Raw genomic sequence first — 21,389 nt, 5'->3', positions numbered from 1 at the left:
TAAGTCAAACAATATCATAAACACATCTAGGGGGCTTTGTGGGCCTCAGAATCTGGGGATATCCATTTGACAGTGCTAATTGCAAACTAATAAAAAAAAATTAAGACATTGAAACCTTTATATTTCTTATATATGAACTTTATTCGTTATTATTTTCTCTTCTGTATTAAAGTATACCAAGGTTAGAGGTAAGGGAACAGAAAGAAAATATATAGTCCCAAAATAAAATGATTTTTTTGGTATCAATAAAAGTTATCAACACCCATAGGGTATATAATATAATACAATGTAAGAAAGAACTATTGTACAGGGTAATGAATGAAATATCCAAAAAGAAACATTTCTGTCCTCAAATCCTTTTGTAAAAAAGAAAAGAAAAAGGAACATGATTAGGGGAACATAATTTGGAGAGAAGGATTCTGGAAGAAAAATATATTTCTAACAACAACAAAAAGGCATCAGATATTTTTGGTAACAAAAAAGATTTTAGAATTATCACTTAAGAACTCTGCTTGTCTTCCACTTCAGAATGTAATCACCCAGACAGGTAGGTAAGAAGAAGTGTGTGTGTGGTATAAGTCTGAGAAAAAGAAATTTGAGTGTACCTGCACATGTGTGTTGGTGGGGAAGACAGAGGTTTAATCTCTATGCATTTCTTCTAATATTAGTTGACAAAGTCAATTAAGAAACTCCTATCCAAAACAAATCACCACTCTAACAAGAAGCCATGTAAAAATGTATTCTCTTATTTTTCTTTGTTAAACACCTAACTACATTTATAAAACATTTCAGCTTTATTACTTTTTATAAATATGTCTTTGTCATAATTTGTCATACATTTTATAAGTAGCTGGAGGAGATTTCAAGCATTGCTAATTCATACATATAAATGTGAAGTTTGCATTAAATATCTCTAAACAAAACCTACTTCCTTGCTATTTTTAGGAGGAATAGGCTAAAGAAGAGACAAGAGGACCCTCATTACAAAGACTGACCCTCTTAGAATTAAGGCTATTCTTTTTTGAGCATCAACCTGCTACTAAAACATTCCTGGTACCAGGATTTACAAGGTCTGAGTCTGGAAATACTACAATGGTTGATTGGCTTAAGAAAAAATAAAATGTTAGAACCAGGGAGAGCAGTGATTAAAAGTGGCTGGCAACATTCCAGAGTTGCTTTTTAGTACCTTTTAAACTCCTTTGGCTACCAATTCTCATCTCATACCATTTTTAGGTTTATGCCAAATAAACCAGGACAGTGGTATTACAACGTGTAGAAAAGATGCAAACATCATACTACCCACATATACTCTAAATCACTGAAATCTTAAAGGCTTTGCCTTGTTTGGGTACACTAAAATACATGATAGAATCTTCCTGAAGATAAGCACAAATTTTACAGCTTTCTTGGACCATATTACGGCATTTCTTACTTACAATGTTATTTTCTATAACCTTTCTGTCAATAAAAGTGGATTTTTTAAGATGTAATGTATGTACAGTTTCACAGTTCAAATTTCCACTGAGAGAAAACTGAAGAGACAACAATCAAGTGGGCAAATAAATGAATGTAAAAAAATAATGCTTCAACTGTAATGAAAAAGAGTAGTTTTTTTGAAAATAAAATAATTGTCACTTTATTAATATAGTTAATACATTAGTTTTATAAAGTAAAAAAAACAAAGCTCTTCTAAAATTCTTATCATTAACCAGTGGCTCGTTAAAAAGAAAAAAAAAAAAACCCTTAGACTATTTTAATTGTCTTAGAGTTATTATATTTGTACCTACCTAAGAAACAGCTTATCACAATGTAAATACCAAGGAAATGTTTAGGTGGTTTTGTACTTTCTAATCTCAAAATCTATAGAAAATTCTGCTTTCCCCAGAGATACCATTCTTAGCCACCTAAACAAAATATATAACACTATTTAGCAATATTTCCTGCTGAATACCTTTAAACAAGATAGGGCTAGGCTGATTTAAATTATAAGTTGAAGTCTAGGAAAAACAAAGTCTATATAATACAAAACTTTGGAATCAAATAATATTACTTGTTTAAGCCAAATATATTCATATTTAAATAACAATTAAAGACCACCAGATTAAATACCAACCATTCTTAATCATAGTTTAAGTCTGATAACCAAAATTAAAAATTTAATGCCATACAAAATATATCTCACAAACTAACCAACGCAAAGCTCTAAGCTTTAAACTTTTTGATAGCGTCAATAAAAACCCCAGGAAGGGAGAATATTGCAACTCTCCTTGGAACACAGGTATCTTAAATCATGGTTAAACAGACAGAATGTTAAGAATGGTATGGTTTTTATTTTCTATAGCAGGTTTATTGACACTTTTTTTCTAGTAAGGTTTGAAAATCTGACACTACCTGTCCATATAGAAGGGGAAACAAAACTTGGTCAAAGTCTGTAGAACTTCCTGTGGAGAGAAAGAGAGATAATTTATACATCTAATGGGACCAATAAATCTAACATTAACCACAGCACACAATCTAGGAACTTTACCCTAAAGAAAGAGGAGACAGATGAAGAAATATGGGCTTTATCAATTACATGGGAGGAGTACCAGGCAGTCAATCATGAGAAATAATAAACATGATCAAACTTCATTAAAAATGAAAAATTAATCAAGAATCACACATGGGCAAGCAGCAGGAGCCATGCAGGAAAGCTCTGAAGGGAGGGAGGCGGTTGGGTTGCTGAGTGTTAACACCCCTCCAGGGAACATCTCCAGCCTGACCATATGGATCAGAGTGAATAACACCGAGCCACATGGGTTTGGCCTGGCAGGGCCGCTGTTGCTGGCACCGTTTTTGCCTGTTACCTAGGAACAGAGGGGGCCGGGATTAGACAACGCTTCCCAACATCAATAGGCCAAATCACAGCAGAATGGAAAGCCAACTTGAAGATAATTGTCCCTGAACAATGTCAGCTACATTTTTTAGAGTTTAAAACTTCATTTACTAACTTTACAAAGAAGTTGCCATTTTGGGCATACATTTATTTTGGAACCAAACTGTAACAATTTTAAGTATATACTATTCTTATTGAAATATCATCATAATTGAACATACTCACCTGATTTTAATTTACTAAAATCTAAAGCAAACTACCAGTTTAAATGTCTTTTTTTAAAAAAAATACATATATAGGTACATAAAGCCAAGCACAGTATTCAGGATTAGGGTACACAAAGTAAGGTGACATCTTAACAACTTATTCATAAAAGACATTACCACAGAAAAAGACAGTACATGACACACAATAAACAGTGGTGTGTGACTTTCCCTAGAAGACACATTTCATATGTATAGCACATATACACATAGCTAACCACATAGACAGGTAGTTAGTTATCATTTCCTTCATAGAATTTTCCTTAGCTTGACTTAATTTAACTGCAGACTTGGACAGCCCACGGTTGGTGCTTATCATAAGTTCATAGACCAATGTTATAAATTTTAAAAAAGTATTCCTTTCATGCATTTGATTTGCTTTTTAACTATTTAAAATCCCAACTGCAAGACAAAATGAAGAACACATTTTTCAGTCATTGAGAAGCTGGTTCAAATTAAAACAAACCTGCCCATTGCAAACCCTAATCCAAGTGATAAATTAAAGATCAGTTTACAAATGTAGCACTTTTCTAACCAATAATAATGAATTATCAATGCTAACTGAATTGATGCTTCTCGCTTCATTTATTTTTAAAACCAGTTCTATCATTCAAGAAATAAACCACATCAATCTAATAACCCACTCAATGAAGCAGAAAGCACATTGACTTGCTCTGCCAGAGCATGTTCCGCCTACATAATTCAATTGAGCATATCCTATTTTTTAATATCATCTTGGACTGGTATTATGTATATCACACCACTGCTAAGGCATGCCATGAAATAAAGTAACAAAATGAATAGGAAACTAAGAAGTGAAAAAGAGTGGATGAGAAGACCTCAGCATATTCTAAGAAACATTACCTATATATTAGTTAATTTTATAATGTGGCATTCAGGCATATATACTGTTTATAAACTAATCATGCTTAAACTGCAATAGGTAATACAGAATCAGAACAAAGGCAATTTTTCAGTGCATAATGTTATTATCAGGCAAAGATAGGAAAAGAGATCACATAAAACATTTAACGCCTGCAGCGCTAATTATGAAGTATAGTATAATTCACATACACAAAACCCTTATGATTTACACAGACACAAATTCCTTACAAATTTCCTTCCACTTCAAGTTTTGAATAGTAACAGAAAGCATCTCTTAACTTCAGTATATAAAATAGCCATTCTTTAAAACTCAGTATTCAGTGCTCACTCATTGCCAACATCGGCTACAAAGACAGCTATCCTTTACCCCTCAAAAGTTACAGGTGCAGAAAGCACTTCTCTACTCTATGCTGGAGTTGCACTGGCAAAAGGCCTCAAAGATTTTTGAAAGAAAGGACCCCCATGGCTATGAGAAGGCATTGTGCTCTACAGCAGAGTCAAAGGAATCTAATATGCCCAACTTATTACTCACTACAATATAGAAACTTCTTACCACTCTCTAATGTCAAGAGTAATAACCAACCTTGAACTTGTCTGTCAGATAATATTAGAACAAATATCAAAATACCCAGTGTAGGCTGAGTGTAACCACCCACCAGCTTTCCTTTTTACCCAAGCAAACAGCAATAAATCTAATTAAGCAATGGGGCGGGGGGAGGGGAGGAAGAAAGGGAATATAGGCAATGTAGGCACATGTTGGTACATTACAATATGTTCCTTCATGTTTGTGATATTACAAGAGCTTGATATTCCAATTTAAGTCAAACAAGATGGTGGTGTGCCGTCAGAAGAAAAAACAAAAATGAGCATCTACTCTGTGTTCTGCATATTCACATATTATCGCAATTGGAACTGAGATATCTACTTCTTAATTTGGGAAGGGGAGGACAGGAAGAGGCAGGGAAAAACAAGCAATGTTCTCTGTAAATAAAAACTGCAATAAACCAATTTAATAAACCAATTACATAAATGCATTTTCTTAATACTGATGTTTTCCTTACACATAAACATTCATGCCTTATCCTCTTTTCCCAAAGAAAAATACAATTATTCGAATACGAAAAGTACCACTCTCCGAGAGAGGGGGCTTTAAAATCCTGATTTAAATATATTTTGAGCACCACATTCATGGCAGTGTCCCACAGTCTTTCAGTATTAACTTTATTGGGACAACAGTCATTAACCAGGTACCAACCGCTTTTTCTCTCTAGAACTTGTGTCTTTGGCTAGGGCACTTTCTTTAAAGACGGTAATTTTCTTGTTCTCTTTCCCGTTTCTCTTGCCTACACAAGCTCTTTTAGACAACCAGCGTCGGTGCAACTTCAACTACTGCCACATAAATCGGATCTTGGGGATGCAGCACAGCTGATGAAATGTAAATGACCTCATTGCTAAGGCAGGGGGTGGGGAGGACTGCGTGCCAGCTCTACAGATCAATTCCCAAGTTTATATTTTCACAAATCTTTTTATGTACAGTTTGATTTTTTAACATTTTAATGAGCAAAAAAAGTGAATCTATAGTAGCCAGTCACCACAGTTAAAGTGCAGGGCATGAACTAGATCCCAGGAGGAAACCAGTCCACCATGTCACCACTGGCTTTAGGACATTCGCCACCTGGTTCCATGTCCCCAGGTTCCAACTCTTTTCATAATCAAAACACTGCTGACATTATAAACCCCAGACGGGTTTTCTAAAATCCCTCCCAATCAATATATCCAACACATAACTTATTGGAGACAACACTGAGCTCATTGATTAAGGTGAGTTCAGTAGCAAAGTTTTCAAAATAAATGAGACAAGAATACAGCATTCAACCCCTTTGTGTCACCAGACAATTTATGAAATAGGCAATTTCCAAAAGGGCTTTTCTTCCTAACAAAATATATGATACTTCATGTGGGAAGAAATAAGAGCAGAGGGGGCAGGGAGGAAGTGTGTTAGAGAGGCAGTTGCACAAATCTTTCAGTTATGCATACATGAAGAAGCAGATTGCATAGTGCAGTAGAAAAGTAACATCTACAAAGCTCTGCCCACAAGAGATACCAAGCCTCAGAGTATGAACCAAAATATGAAATTAACACACCTAACGCTGGATACACTTGCAAATGAAATTCAGAAATGAACTCGAGATTCATTTCAGTCTACTTTGGATTCACTTCATCCAATTCTAATTCTCATCTGGTCAGAAAGCCTGAATTTACTCCAATCTGGAGAAATTAGATTACATTCCATTGATACTGAGCCTAAGAATGCAGTACAGTTTTAAATGTATAATATTATCCATTATAGAATCCTATCTGGAAGCAAAACCTCGAAGACCAAATTCAATGAAGTTAACTGAGATTATTAATGAGAAGGCTAGACTAATTCACCCTGACCTTGGGGTGCTAGGTAGGGGGCTATAGGAAATCCTGCAACGACCAACATTCCAGATGTCAAATACTTTGTTTTCATTGCTTCACTGAAACCTATAAACAAAAATTAGTTTTATTTGGCAGATGAAAACACAGACATACACACCCCATAAATAAATGCCATCTGAAAGATAAAAGTGCAGGGTGATTATAGTGTCCACTGGAGTTACAGAATGTAGGGAGATGAGACATATTCGCAATAGTTAAAAGGGAAAAACATGTGTGCAGGAAAACATTTAAATAAAGAGAAGAGATAGCTTGAAAAATGAATGTATTTTAAAATATGTAAAGCCACAATTAGCCTCTTTGGGGCTTGCTGAAAGCCGATATAGCAGTTGATAATTTACCTTTGTCCAAAAACAAGAGTGAAAGAGGAAGGGGAAGAGAAACCGTGGGAGAACATTTCCTGGGTTTCTTATATCTAATTTATTTGTTCATTTCAAAATGTAGGTGTGTGATGAAAAGATCAGTGGAGCTCAAATTCCTAAAATACTCCCTATGTTTAATTTTTTTTTAATACCATAAGGGAAATGCTGACCCTCTAAGTCCTGCAATTGGGAGCAGTGCCACTTACTTGAAAGAAAAGCCTCTGATTGATGATCTTAAAACTCAAGTTGAAAGTTAAAAACAGAACACATGCAAAATCCAAACATACAAAAAAGCTAACAGAATTTCTACCTTAAGCCATTTCAAGTTAAAACCAGGGGCTCCCAGTGAAAGCTCACAAAGGTGTTAAATGCTTATGATTAAGAAGGGTAAAGCAGTTGTTCTTGGAAGCTTAATTAGCACCAAGTTCAAAAATGTTGATCAGAAGTTTCCTAAATGTGAACACAGGAAATAAAATTTTTCTCCTTCACTATAAGTGTCAAATTAAATCTAAGACCCATAGCATAATTACAACCAAATTTTTATTTTTTTTTTCAGTGGGAAAAAGAAGCCTGGAATAAGGGGTTTTACAGAAAGGCCTTTCAACACCCAAACATAAAAGCCAGGTCAAATTTCTAACAAAGCTGCTCAAATGCTACAGAGTCTGCTTCCTTTCTTTGGTACATTTCAATATTTACCCCTAGTTTACTTTTTATAAACTTCAGTTAATTCTGAGTCATACCCATGTTATAATTATGCAATTTGTGTAATACCTAATATGTAGTATCAGTGTTGTAATTCAAAGATAAAATTATAATAAATTCATCATACTCTATAAACATGTATCACATAAACTGTTTATCTAAATTATCAAGGACATTAAGTGCAGAAGAACGCTTTCAACAGTAAAAGAGACCCCTCTGAAACCACTTTTAAGTATACATCTTCATGTCCTTTGAAGTCTGAAGCAAAAATAATCTTATTTTTAAAACTTTTTAACAAAATTACTTTATCCTTTTGCATGTTCTTCAAACTTATCTAAAACAAAGTTATTCCATAATCATGATATTATATAACATCCTCTATTTCAAGATTCCCTTTTATTAATTTTAAATCTTACACAAAGTGGTTGAAAATGAGAGAGCTATATTTATAAGGTCAGCATGAAATGCCAATAAAATTCTTCACACATGCTACAATTCAAATACTGTACTTCCAAAATGAACAAATGATTTGGTTATGATCTCTTACAATTAGCATTCAGTGACATCAGAATTCAGTGGTAATTCCTTGGACTTAATATGATTACTCTAAAATATTTTCTCTTGCTCATTTCCTTAAGCATTTTAATTCCTGTTATCTGAACATTTATGTTATCAGTATTTCCGAAAGGAAGACGGGAAGAGGGGACACAAGTCAGAACATACCAAAGGAACAGGGGTCCCAACAGTAAAACTGCAAACATGATTTCACTGAAGAGGCAACTTGCCCTTAGGAAGATATTATTTTAAAAGAAAAGGAAAAAAAAAAAAAGCACTGATAGAAATACTATTTTGTAAGCATATTAAAAGCTGTCAGCTTTTAAATATTTTAAATGCACACAAAAATGTGCACAGATGGGCAACTTTTCTGCTCACATTAGTCTAGAGAAAAATCTTTCATTATCAAGCTCAAAGTCCTTGAATTTTTTAAACTTAATTGTGCCTCTATTTCTTAGAATTCACACCCCAAGGCCAAAGCTTTCCTGCCACCAGTCCTTCAAATCTGACTTGGACATTACACGGGAGGAGGCTCCAAGCCTCCCTGAGGTCTCACTCCTTTTACAACACACGAAAAAGCAGTCGATAATGGGCCCATGCTGAATTCACTGCTCTCCACGTCTCCTCTTGGGACACAAGCCTAGCAGATGTGATAAAAACTGTGTCAGAGAAGTGGCTCTAGTTTGTGCCTTAATGACAACTTAAACCTCTAAACCAATACAACCAAAGGACTAACAGAACTGGCTGTTACCTCTCTCTCCTGCCAATCTTCAAATATCTCTGAACTAAATTAGCACCTCTACCCACAACTTCCCCTGCCACCCCACAAAATCCATTCTAATTTTAAAAGATAAATGAATTCAGCAAACACCCGTCGGTGGCATAAGTGTCTGGGTGCTGTGTGTGTGTGTCCTATAATTAAGCCCTAACACATATTTCATGTAGTTTATATTTTCTCAAGGTATGATTGAGCATTCAGATATCTTAAAGGACTGCCTGGTAAATTCCCTCTGATCACCACCCCGGTAACCGTATTAACGCATACAACTGGTAGAGTTACAGTTTCCAAAAAGTACCTGAAGGTCTAAAAATTATTTTTAAATATGTTCAAACATAGGGAAGAAAAGTGATACACTGAGTTATTGAAACATTCTAATTATTAAAATGTATACAGGAGAATGTTTTAAACCATGGGTGGCTATACTTTTAACTTGTAAGACTGCTTTGTCTTACCTAATGATATGGTACCAAAAAATAGATTTAAATGTGTACTTCTGATAACATTTTTTAAATTCTATAATTCAGCCTTCAGATGATAGGTCTTTTTACTCAGAATCTTGAAAGCCTATTCAGTCACAATTGCATACCCACTTAATCAGCAATCATTGTTCTGGGATGCAGGACTTTGTTGTCAAGACAAGCACCAAAACCTTAAAAAAAAATTTTTTTCAGAACTGGCATAAGAAAAAAGTGATCTTTGTCAGACAAGGACAAATTTATGCAAATCTTTTATAAACATTCACAAACATTTATTTAGCTTTTGAAATGTTGGCCTCATTTGAGAGCATGAAAATGAGGGGGAAGTAGGAAAACGCAAAGGACAGCTTAGAAGCTGGCACGCTACATAAATATTCAGAAGGAAGATTATAGGATTCATGTTAGGCTGTCTTAGGCTTCTCCAAAGTCCACACAGAATAGCAAAGAACAAAACTAACGAGAAGTACAGCAGATGTTAGACAATGCATCAGCCTCTTTTCCTCTCTCACTTGGCTATACTTGGACGCTTTTATATTTTCTTTCAATATGGTTAGGTCATTCAAGGATTCTCCTATAGACTCTGTATTGTGGCTACAGATCTATAAGCTGAAGGTCTGTCAGCTTTCCAAAAGTTTCCAATGAAAAGGCATTATGCAAATTCTACCTCTCTTACCCTCTTTCAGGGGGGAAAAAGGCCTCCAGTATGCAGTCATCGGAGTATTGGAAGCCCCAGCCTTCATTTCTGTATAGCTGTGTTTGCCTCAGGGCCACGCTGCTTGTTTTGACAGTGGATCCCCCTAGATAGTTGGGATTAGTCGAGCTTGTTTAGATAAACTTGAAATCAAGGCCTTCTCTAGGTAGACAGCTAGATGTAGCTACCGAGTTTCCAGCTGCCTCTTCCTTTCATCCCAAAACAACTGCAGATTCACAGTAGCTATCACAGCCACAGGCTATGTCACATACATAAGTACAAAATTAAAGGCTGCTAAAAGAAGCCTTTGTAAGTCTTAGTGCTAAAATAAGGAATCTGTACTGCTTGGTTTATACAAATTATTCTAGCACTACCAGTATGGAACTGAAATCATCAGTTAACAAGGCATATTAATCAAGGTTCCTGGCTTCTTCTGATAGACAGGATCATAGTTTGGTAATATACCTAACCTTCTGCTTATTAGCTCTTGTATGAGAATAATAGCCTAAAATGTTGAAAAGGAAATAATAGGCTTTATTTATCCAGTGGCAGGGAATGTTAGACACCGTCAACAAACACTGTGAGCAGAATATGAAAATCAAAATGTAAATATCAAATCTGCTTTTGAGAGAGAATTATTTAGCAATTGATTAGACAGTCTCACTAAACAGTCATCTGTTTAGTGCTACAGAACTGTTTGAAATCAACTTTTATTTCCTACAACTTGCAGATTCTGATAGAAAGAACAGGAAGATATAAGGAGGATAAGGAGGATTCAAGACTGAAAAAAATTACACTCAGAACAGATTGATGACATTTCATTACAAAGACAGAAGGAGGTGATATGAAACACTACCGAAATAAAGAAATTACATAATTCAAAAAGTTTTCTAACATCTAACACTCAGGGTCTTAATTTTTTGCAAGTAGAAAAAAAAAGTCTCTTCAGAAGACCGGCAAAATACAATAAAATAATACAATCTCACATATATATTTGATTTTACTTTGCATATCTTGCTGCAACATACAGATTCTAGTGTTTACCTGAGGCTGCCTCAGACAAATTAAACACAACAATGGTACCAGAATACGTTCAGACACTTTACAGAACTATTCTGAAACATCATACAGTACAGAAGTTCTTTTACCATCTGACTGTACTGTCAAATCATACAAGGCAGTCTTTCAATCAAGTCTGCATTTCACCACCAAAAATGTGTTCTCATGATTCAACAGGTAAGTCACTCTTTAAAATTGTTAAGACATTCAAGACGTTCTGGAATTGAAGTCATCAGTTTGAGCTTATCCTATGAAATTTTGGATTCCTTTCATGTGCAACTTATAACCTAAGGAAGGAGCCGGCAAACTTTTCTCAAAAGGGCCAGATTGTAAATATTTTAGGCTTTGCAGGCCACTTATGGTCTCTGTCACATGTTCTTGTTTGTTTTTTTTTACAATCCTTTACAAGGGTAAAAAACCATCCTACCTCACAGGCCATACAAAATCCAGCCCCAGGCAGGATGTGACCAGCTGGCTGTAGGCTGTAGTCTGCCAAACCCCATCTAGAGTTAAGGAGCCTGGCCACACCACATAACCCAAACAAACTCACCAACACCCAAAAACCCAAATTCAGAAATCCTAAAAGGTAAAATGCCAATGCCAATCATGTTGGTTCTCTGGTAATTCAACAATTCACAAGTGATTGTTGGCCAAATGACCAAATGCCTACTGCACACAAATGTGCTATTTAAAAAAATGTTTAAAGTACAAATAATTAAAATAAAACATGTTTCCACCACCCAGAATTCACAACTGTTTTGTGGCATAGACTCTTCATAGAGACAATTCTTCGATCAATATAGTTCATTTCTATAGGTAAGGTCCATGTGTTTTCTTGACAGACAAATGAATTCATGCTCTATGGATAATGGAGAGCTCTTCAATTTGAGATTTGTTTGGCTTAGAATATTTTTAAAGCAATATTGAAAGAGCAGAAAGCCTCTTCTGGTGCTCTACTCCCCACTTACTCAAAACACATTACTTGTCCAATGACGTTGCGTTAGATGAAGACTACAGGAGGGCCTCCTCCTGCCTCTCTCACTGCTCTATTTCTGGGCCCCTTCTCAACTCCTTTCCAGGACTTTTTCTTTCTCCTTCTCTCTCCGCATCCTCCTCTATTAGCAGTTTACCTACACCTTTGTTTCAATTATCAGCACAAGGTAAGTGACTCTCAAATTCAAGTGTTCACTTCTGAACTACCTCTCCAGCTCCAGGTTCCTATTCTTTTTTGTTTTGTTTTGTAAAATACAAAACAAAACGGGGTCTCACTGTGTTGCTCAGGCTGGAGGGAAGTGGTGCAATCTTGGCTCGCTGCAACCTCTGCCTCCTGGACTCAAGCAATCCTCTCACCTCAGCCTCCTGAGTAGCTGAGACCACAGGTGTGCACCACCACGCTCAGCTAATTTTTGTATTTTTGGTAGAGATGGGGTTTTGCCATGTTGCTCAGGCTGGCCTAGAACTCCTGAACTCAAGCGATTCACCCACTTGTGTTCCTTGGCACATTCAAGGAACTGAAAAGCAGCCTGGCATGCTGGAACAGAGGAGACTGGACAAGTTGGTAGGGGCCAAATCATGGATTAGATCCTTTCACATTCCACTTGCATGAGACCTTTTTTTTTTTTTTTGAGACGGAGTCTTGCTCTGTCGCCCAGGCTGGAGTGCAGTGGCGAGATCTCAGCCCACTGCAACCCAGGGTTCAAGCGATTCTCCTGCCTCAGCCTACTGAGTAGCTGGGATTACAGGCGCCCCCCACCACGCCAGCTAATTTTTGTATTTTTAGTAGAGATAGGATTTCACCATGTTGGCCAGGCTGGTCTCGAACTCCTGACGTCAAGTGATCTGCCTGCCTCAGTGTCCCAAAGTGCTGGGATTACAGGTGTGAGCCACCATGCCCAGCCTTGCACGAGACTTTCTAACCTTCCGTCTACCTCACATGTTCCAGACCCCAGGAGGACTTAGAGGCTATTCTCAGTGAGCTTCTCGCCTCTCCCAAGTCGACACCTTGTAATCCTGTCCTGTGTCTATCATTCCTATCATCAAATTGACCATTACCTCTAGACTGAGTTAAGAATGATGGGGGTTACACCCATTGCCAGTGTTCCCCAGAGTATCTGGCACAGAGGAAACATCCAGTGAATGACAGTGCTGAAAAAAATGATTGGATGATAGTCTGGATTAAGAAGGGAAGAAATAGCATTGACTGAGCACTTACTATTGCCATGCACTGTGCTAAAGTCTACATGCCTCCTTGTTTAATCCTCATAGGAAGCAGTGAGACCACATGGGCCAAAGCAAAGACTTGAACTGATCAGAGATCAAACTTTAATATTTATTTTTGACATTGAAAATGAAAGGAATAGGGAAGCCTATTAAAGTTTGTATAAATGTAATATCACATTTTTGTCAAAGCTTTACCATTTTGCCTAATAACATGAATTATATATATAAAGTATCTATATTGACCTATAGGAGTTTCTTCTGATTGTGGAACTAACCTATTTAGACTCTATTTTGTTCCTCATCTACCAATGGTTATCTTTTCTTGGGGCGGCTGTGGGTGGGGGGGTTACGTGACAAGTGGAAAGGGACTGATAAAGCAACTACTATGTGTTAGGTCTTGCTAGAAGTGTTATATACTCAGAGATCCTACCACTAATTTTATGCAGACATCATTCTCCTATCGATGGAATGCATCTTAAAAACTAAGTAAAATTAGTTTCAGGTAGACTGGTGAAGTAACTTGCCTACCTCTCTACTAAAGGATGGAGATTGAGAATCTTGATTAACATTCCATCTCCAGGGTCACAAGCATTCACACAGCTAAGATTTTGTGCAGTACTAGCCCTCTATGTTGAATGCAGATAAAGCCTTTCTCCAACCTCACTTCCAACTGCAGGAGTAGAGTGAAATGCTTGTGCTGTTCTGTTGAAGGGCCTTAGGGTAGGGTAACCTCACCTACCAGTTTGCCCAGGACATCCCAGTTATGCCCATGATTTCTGTGTAGTCACTGTGCTCCCTTTCAGTCTCAAAAGTATCCTGGATTGGATACTATGGTCACCAGAATCTTAGAGGGAAAACCATGGCTTGTCTGGAGGGCAACAAAACAATAAACAGTTGCTTCATCTGCCTTGTGATGAGAAATTGGGGAGTGGTGCTAGAATAGTGAGGTTTTATCACTCGATTTCAGGCTCTTTATATACAGGAAGGACTTACCTACATTCTGGGACGTAGATGCAATATCAGACATCATCAATTACACAGAAGCATCAAACTTCTTTTTCCTCATACTACATCAGAAAACATTTATTAAACTAGATGAATTCAGGTGTTGTGTATACATTATGGCTACTTTTGCTGCCAATTCTACAAAGTTAGTATTATTAATACTTTTTTTTTTTCTTTTTTTTTTTTTGAGACGGAGTCTCGCTCTGTCGCCCAGGCTGGAGTGCAGTGGCCGGATCTCGGCTCACTGCAAGCTCCACCTCCCAGGTTCCCGCCATTCTCCTGCCTCAGCCTCCCAAGTAGCTAGGACTATAGGTGCCGCCACCTCGACCCGCTAGTTTTTTGTATTTTTTAGTAGAGACGGGGTTTCACCGTGTTAGCCAGGATGGTCTCGATCTCCTGACCTCGTGATCCGCCCGTCTCGGCCTCCCAAAGTGCTGGGATTACAGGCTTGAGCCACCGCGCCCGGCCAATACTTTTTCATTTTACAGATGAAAAAGATGAAGCCAAAAAATGTAGTCTTTGCCCAAAGTGTCATATCTAAAGTCATATCTCATATAACATGGGGATATTTGCCTCTTAACTTTTCTTTGAGTTAAACATTAAAAAAAAAAAAAAAAAAAAGCCAGGCACGGTGGCTCATGCCTATAATCCCAGCACTCCGGGAGTCCAAGGTGGGTGGATCACCTGAGGTCAGGAGTTCAAGACCGTCTGGGCAACATGGCAAAACCCTCTCTCTACTAAAAATACAAAAATTAGCCAGGCGTGGTGACACATGCCTGTAGTCCCAGCTACTCAGGAGGATGAGGCAGAAGAATCGCTTGAACCTGGGAGACAGAGGTTGCAGTTAGCCAAGATCGTACCACTATACATTAGCCTGGGGGACCGAGTAAGACTCTGTCTAAAAATAATAATAATAATAAAAATAAAAATTTAATATTTTAAGGGATAGGGGATATTTCTTAAGACATAAGTAATACACGAATAATAAAAAAGTATTTCTAGCTGCCATTAAATCTGTTTATTGTAAACAGATACATTCTAAAAATGCAAAACTATTTCTCAATTTGCCAGAGGTTTAGATCACCAGAAATGGTAAGTATCTGGCAGGTTCGAAAAGTGCTCTGATAAAAAATGTTCTCAAGACTTTACAAGTTATACCTCTAAAACTAGATACTACACAAAGAGGCATCATGTCCGATATACACTCAAATATGAGAATCATAAACACATCTGGTTAAGCCTCTCTAGGTAAGATGAGATTTAATAAAGGTATGTCTTGGTTTGTCCTACCTAGCTTACATTCTGAGCCCAAAGATTACAGTGTGAGGACTATTCAGTCACTTATCATACATTAAATACTTGGCCTCCTAACAGCCATGCACAGTACCAGGTCCTAGAGATCTGGACACGAAGCCGGCAAGAATCTCTGACTTACTGCCTGGGAAAGGGAGAGAGGACAGGTAAACAAGTATAAAGTGTTTTAGGTTTTCTGATAGAAACCTACCTGGGGGGTGTAAAAGATTCCTCAAAGAGGTGGCATTTGAACTGACTTTTGAAAAACGAATTAGTATCTTCTAGACAACCTAGATAAGAATATTCCAGGGATAAAAGCACTGTGAAACAACATTATATCACACAATTTATGTAAATAATCTTTGATAAGTTCAAGTTTTAAGAGATTCTCATTTTACAAACACCTTTTCATTTCTACCTACCAACCCCCATCTGCTACACACACACACACACACACACACACATTCAGACCCACGGTCTGGGCTTCATGTTATACCACATTTGAAATCTGAAACTTACTGAAGTTATACAGTTGAAAATTATAATAATCAGAGGAATCTTTACTGTACTGTATATGAGTATTTTAAAAATGAAAGCTACCGCAGTAATACAAAATATTACATACAATCAAAAGGGCTCATTTACAAGGACAGTGGTCCCATTACTAAATTTCTGAAGTTTTGAACATGGGAATCTCAACATATAGATTTCACAACTGGAATAAAATACATAAAAAGTAATTATCTGAAACCCCTTCATCACCATTTAAAGAGTTTTTATATTTTCAGTACATTTTAGAACATAAATATTCAGGAATTGTTTCTGATTAAATCTCTTCTTCCTTACTTGACAAAATATTTGCTTTTACCTTTGTGACTTCTCTAAATTTTGTTCTGAAACAGTGGGTTTAGAAAGGGAGGCATTTCCAGAATCCCTCCTGGGATCATCAGTCTGAAATTCTAGAGGCAACGGTTACCATACACAACCCTAACACCTGACAAAAGCACCAAAACCGCGTTATTTTGCTGCCTTACTTAAATCTATGCCCAGTAATAGGAGAGACGACATAATTATTGGTTATGATTTGGTGTCAGGTGTTATTCTAAGCACTTCACACATTTTAAATCATGACACCCTCCCAGCTATCCTACAAAGTAGTTACTATGACTATCTCTACTTTCTAGATGAGGAAATCAAGTCCCCAAGTGTAAATGGCAGAGCCAGCATTCAGACCCTAGCAGTCTTGCTCCTAAGTCCAAGCTCTTAATCACCACAATCATTCCTCTGCACTCTCCTTTCTGGAATCTTAACTCTTTAGCAATTACATCTGTGTATCACATACCTCATGTTGTTCACTGAGTCTCCAATCTGTCCTAGCTGCTCAAAGGGTCCCTAACATTGGCCATAGCCATTTCTACATTTGAAGTGTTCACAGATTCGCAAAGACACAGACATACAAGCAAGACAATGTAGGAGTGGATGCTCCAATTGCTGCCTAAGAGCTGAGGCTGAAGTGACTAATTCCATCAGGGCAAGTTTCACAGAGAAGGTGATACAAGGTGTATAAACAGAAGTATACTGCGGTAGGAGTTGCAGGATAACAAGGATAAAAATATTCCAACCAAAAGCCAGTTTGGACAAAAAATATACAGGACAAGAAAAGCCAAGCAAGCTGGGAAATGAGGAGGTATCCTATATCTGGGCTGTAAGGGGAGGAGTTAGGAAGTAAGACTAGAGGCTGGGTCAAAGTCAGACTGTGACCAGCCTTAAATCCAAGTTAAGAGATTTGGAGTTGATCTTTAAGGCACCAGGGAACCATCAACAGTTTTGACTAAAGAGAAATTATGTGATTTGATTTAGGTTTTAGAAAGTCATCTCCAGCCATGTTAGAGAGGGTGGTGATTGTAGGGTCACTGGGTTGTAGACCATTAGGAAGAGTCCATGTAAGAGAAGCTTTGAGTGTGAATGCAGAGGGAAACAGATGAATAGGACAGACTAGAGGGCAATTTAGGAAGAATAATGAACAGGACTTGTAGGTGCATCCAAGGAGCAACCAGGACTGATTCTATGAGGCTAAGAGAAAACAGAGACTGTAGCTCTCAAAAGCAGACATGGTCCATTTAGTTATAATCATAGCGTAACTTACTAGAAACAAGACCATCCAATAGTACTCACAGACAAAATTTAGTGGGGCTTTTTGGGATCCAGAATAAACCCAAGAGAACATTCTCGTAAGAATGTGTAAGTAAGGATTGCATAATTACCATTTCCTGGAGTCAGATTCAAATAAGTAGTAGTACAACATAGCTGTATAGCTTGGCGTGCTTTCAGAAAGAATGGCTCAAAAAGAATTTGTCTTTTTAATGAGTTCCTTCTACATAACTGTAACAGCTGGGGAGTGACCAAATTGGGAAGAAATCTTCAACTTAAAAGAGGAGCCTGAAGTCAGAAAATGTCTCAATTTTTCAATTGAGTTTGGCTAAATGTTTAAGGTTGAAATATATTTTCATTAAGATGTCAGTTCAACCCCATCCCATTCTTAAATTCACCCTTCTCTGGAAATGAGAAAAACTCAGCATATGGATATTACAGAATAGTATCTCTTATATACAAAGTAGTTTTTCTGAGGCTGAGCATGGTAGTTCACACCCATAATCCCAGCACTTTGGGAGGCAGAGGGAAGAGGATTGCTTAAGGCCAGGAGTTCAAGATCAGCCTGGGCAACATAGTTAAGACCCCTGTCTCTAAAAAAAAAAAAAAAAAATTTTTAATTAGGCATCATGGTGGTACACACTCTGAAGTCCCAGTTACTCGGGAGGCTGAGGCAGGAGAATTGCCTGAGACCAGTCCAGATGTTTGAGGATACAGTGAGCTATGATCACACCACTGCACTCCAGCCTGGGCAACAGACTGAGACGAGACCCCAGCTCTAAAATACAAAACTAAACAGAAAAGTGTTTTTTCTTCAGCAAACACTTTACAAAAGCACCTTGACATTTGTCCAAGGTGATATATTTTACTAGTAACAACATGGGGAAAAATAAGAGGCAACCTGTGATAGACTATTTTTTTTTTTACCCATCTATGAACCTATACTTAGAAAACATTTAAACTAGCCAATTGTCAACAGTGGGACACTTTTAAACACATACAAAGAAGCAGATATTTAAGCTGGGATGTATTTCTACATCTGCAATCTATCAATGAACCTTAGAAATCTGTAATGCAGTCCTTCAGAATAGCTACATTTGGTGGCATTCACGAATACTGATATCCACTTCAAGAAACCTGCTTCAGCAGAGCACGCTGTGGCTATCATGCTAACAATCAGCTCTTAGGCTGAAGGGTCTAAAGGGATTGAGAGTTTATAACTGTGGATGGGAAAATTACATTTCCACCTACATTTCCAGACTGCCAAGTTACTAAGAAATATGGAAAGTGAGCTTTTTGGGCAAGAGGTTGAAAAACCCATGAATCAACAGTGACTCTTAGAAAAGCACACATCTGGCCAGGCATTGTGGCTTACACCTGAAATCTTAGCACTTCAGGAGGCCAAGGTGTGAGGATCACCTGAGGTCAGGAGATGGAGACCAGCCTGGCCAACATGATGAAACCCCATCTCTACTAAAAATATAAAAATTAGCCAGGTGTGTTGGCACACACTTATAATTCCAGCTACTTAGGAGGCTGAGACATAAGAATTGCTTGAACCTAGGAGGTGGAGGTTGCAGTGAGCCAAGATTGTGCCATTGCACTCCAGCCTAGGCAACAGAGCAAGACTGTCTTGAAAAAAACAAAAAAGAAAAAGAAAGAAAAAAGAAATGCGCACATCTAAAACAAGCCTAAAAGATAACCTTTAAGGGCAGCTCCAAGACTTTCCACTTGCTTCTCTATACCATTTAAGTCTACTAACTTCTATGGCTTCATGTGACAGAGAACAAGAAACTGCAGGAATGTGATCATGGCAGCACCACCACCCAGTGGTTCTAGTTTTCAGAGACATTCCCACTTTCAAGCGTTGTGGCCATGCCGTTATTCCACAAAACATCCAAGACACGCATTACTCTATAGCCTACTAGGCAGTGAGCTCCTTCAAGGGAGAGATGGAATCTACTTCTCTCCTCCTCTTTACCTGCTACGTTGTCTGGCTCAAAGTCTGCAGATAGTACACTCATCAATCTCTCAATTAATATACAAAATCAGACCTAGTCTCCTAGACTGTTTCTGCTGCCAAAAACAGATATGATGGGGAAAGAATCAGAAAATATAGTCCCTTGTAACCATAAGTTGCTCTTTTTAAGACCAGATTGTAGAACCATTTTAAAATGTGATCCATTTGACCCTTATATAAGTCCTTTGGATGAGAGTTAAATGAATTTACAAATTCTGTTCCATGGTATATAGTGTCATAAAAAGTTTCCAAGATCAAAGGTGACCTCACCATTTAAAGTGGTTAAACTGGATCTAGTTTGAAGAGAACCTGCAAGCAAGCTGGAAGCATGACAACACCCACTTTGGAAAAGAATAAAAAAATAAACAAGAAAGCTCAAAAGTTTCCAAGAGAAATGGGATACATCCAAGTTCAATTCCATTCTTTGTGAGCTTGGTGAATACAGGGCCCCAAGGACCACAAACCCAAAATCTTAATTCCAATGTGAAGACCTATGGTTTAAACGAGTCACTGTCGAAAGACTGGCAGAACCTTTGTGGAATCAACGTCACATTTTATACACCACACTGCTGCTTATGTTTCTCTGCCTAATGATGATGCAAAAATAATCAAAATTTATAATTTGTTTTATACTTCCTGTAAATACTATACATGTGTGTCATATTATACAATGTTGGTATAATGTAGCTTCTTTTCATAGTAACAAAAAATTTAGGAACTAGATTATATCTATAATTTTCTTATGAAATTGTATCCTTTCAATGAATTAGGGCATGAATACGTTTTACAATGGAAATGTTTTGTCTCTGGCGTATCAAAATTTTGAAGAAAGTAAACGAAAGTTTTCATATCCAGGAGCTCTCACGAAAAGAATAAGGCAATTTTCAACACATAAGTTGCAAGTCTTCTTTAAATATTATCTCTACTGTCTCTCTAATCAGAATCTTCCAATTGATTTACATTGGTTATACTGTGAATAACTGTAAGCTTAAGAAATGTTTTGCAGGGAGCATACCTCAAGCATGAACAGATGAAAACTCCATATTTAAGCAATTACATGCAACTCAGAAATGCCAATTTCCATCACAATTAGCCTGAGTTATGCAACATATTTTTGTTCCTTTTTAGTATATAGTTGGTATATGTTTTTATAATTTGTTTAACTGCCTATAGTGAAATTTTGAAATCACATAGGCAATATAAAACCTTAAGAGAAAGGGCACCTTTTAATTTTTCCCAATGTGCCATGTTTCTGCATTGCTTATAGAGCTTGTACAAGAAACACTGTTTCTATATAAAGATTTCCATAAAATTGTTATAGTTTCTATAAATGCATAAAGATTGTTGGTTTCATTATAACACTCTGTTTCAGTGCCAGTGGAAAGAAAAATTACCTGCAACTCTAAACAGCAATCTACATATACAGGGATGGATAACTGTGCCTGGACCACTCTTTAAAGAGCTCTAAGAGGCTCACTGTATTCCATCAAAGTGTGGATAAGCACCCTGGAGAAGCAACTTTTAGCACCTTCAACTCTAATTGCCACTCTTAGAAAAAACAGGCTATGAA

The 21,389-nt window shown here is 37.2% G+C and overlaps 1 protein-coding gene across 6 annotated transcripts in view; it reads right to left on the bottom strand.

Moving 5' to 3' along the window:
• The window catches only part of DENND1A (DENN domain containing 1A), a 544,396-nt gene that overhangs the window by 382,357 nt on the left and 140,650 nt on the right, over positions 1–21,389 (bottom strand). For 5 of the 6 annotated variants that reach the window (XM_025359631.1, XM_025359633.1, XM_025359632.1 and 2 more), the window contains one exon: positions 2,392–2,441. The exons of the other annotated variant lie outside the window; for it this stretch is intronic. In XM_025359631.1, the coding sequence (XP_025215416.1) occupies positions 2,392–2,441 (50 nt within the window). The remainder of the gene's footprint in view (positions 1–2,391; positions 2,442–21,389) is intronic. 6 annotated transcript variants of the gene reach the window in all.

The sequence above is a fragment of the Theropithecus gelada genome, chromosome 15 (genome assembly GCF_003255815.1).
Source record: "Theropithecus gelada isolate Dixy chromosome 15, Tgel_1.0, whole genome shotgun sequence".
Lineage (NCBI taxonomy): Eukaryota > Metazoa > Chordata > Mammalia > Primates > Cercopithecidae > Theropithecus > Theropithecus gelada.
Note: the sequence above shows the minus strand (reverse complement) of the source record. Positions and strands in the feature narration are given on the sequence as shown.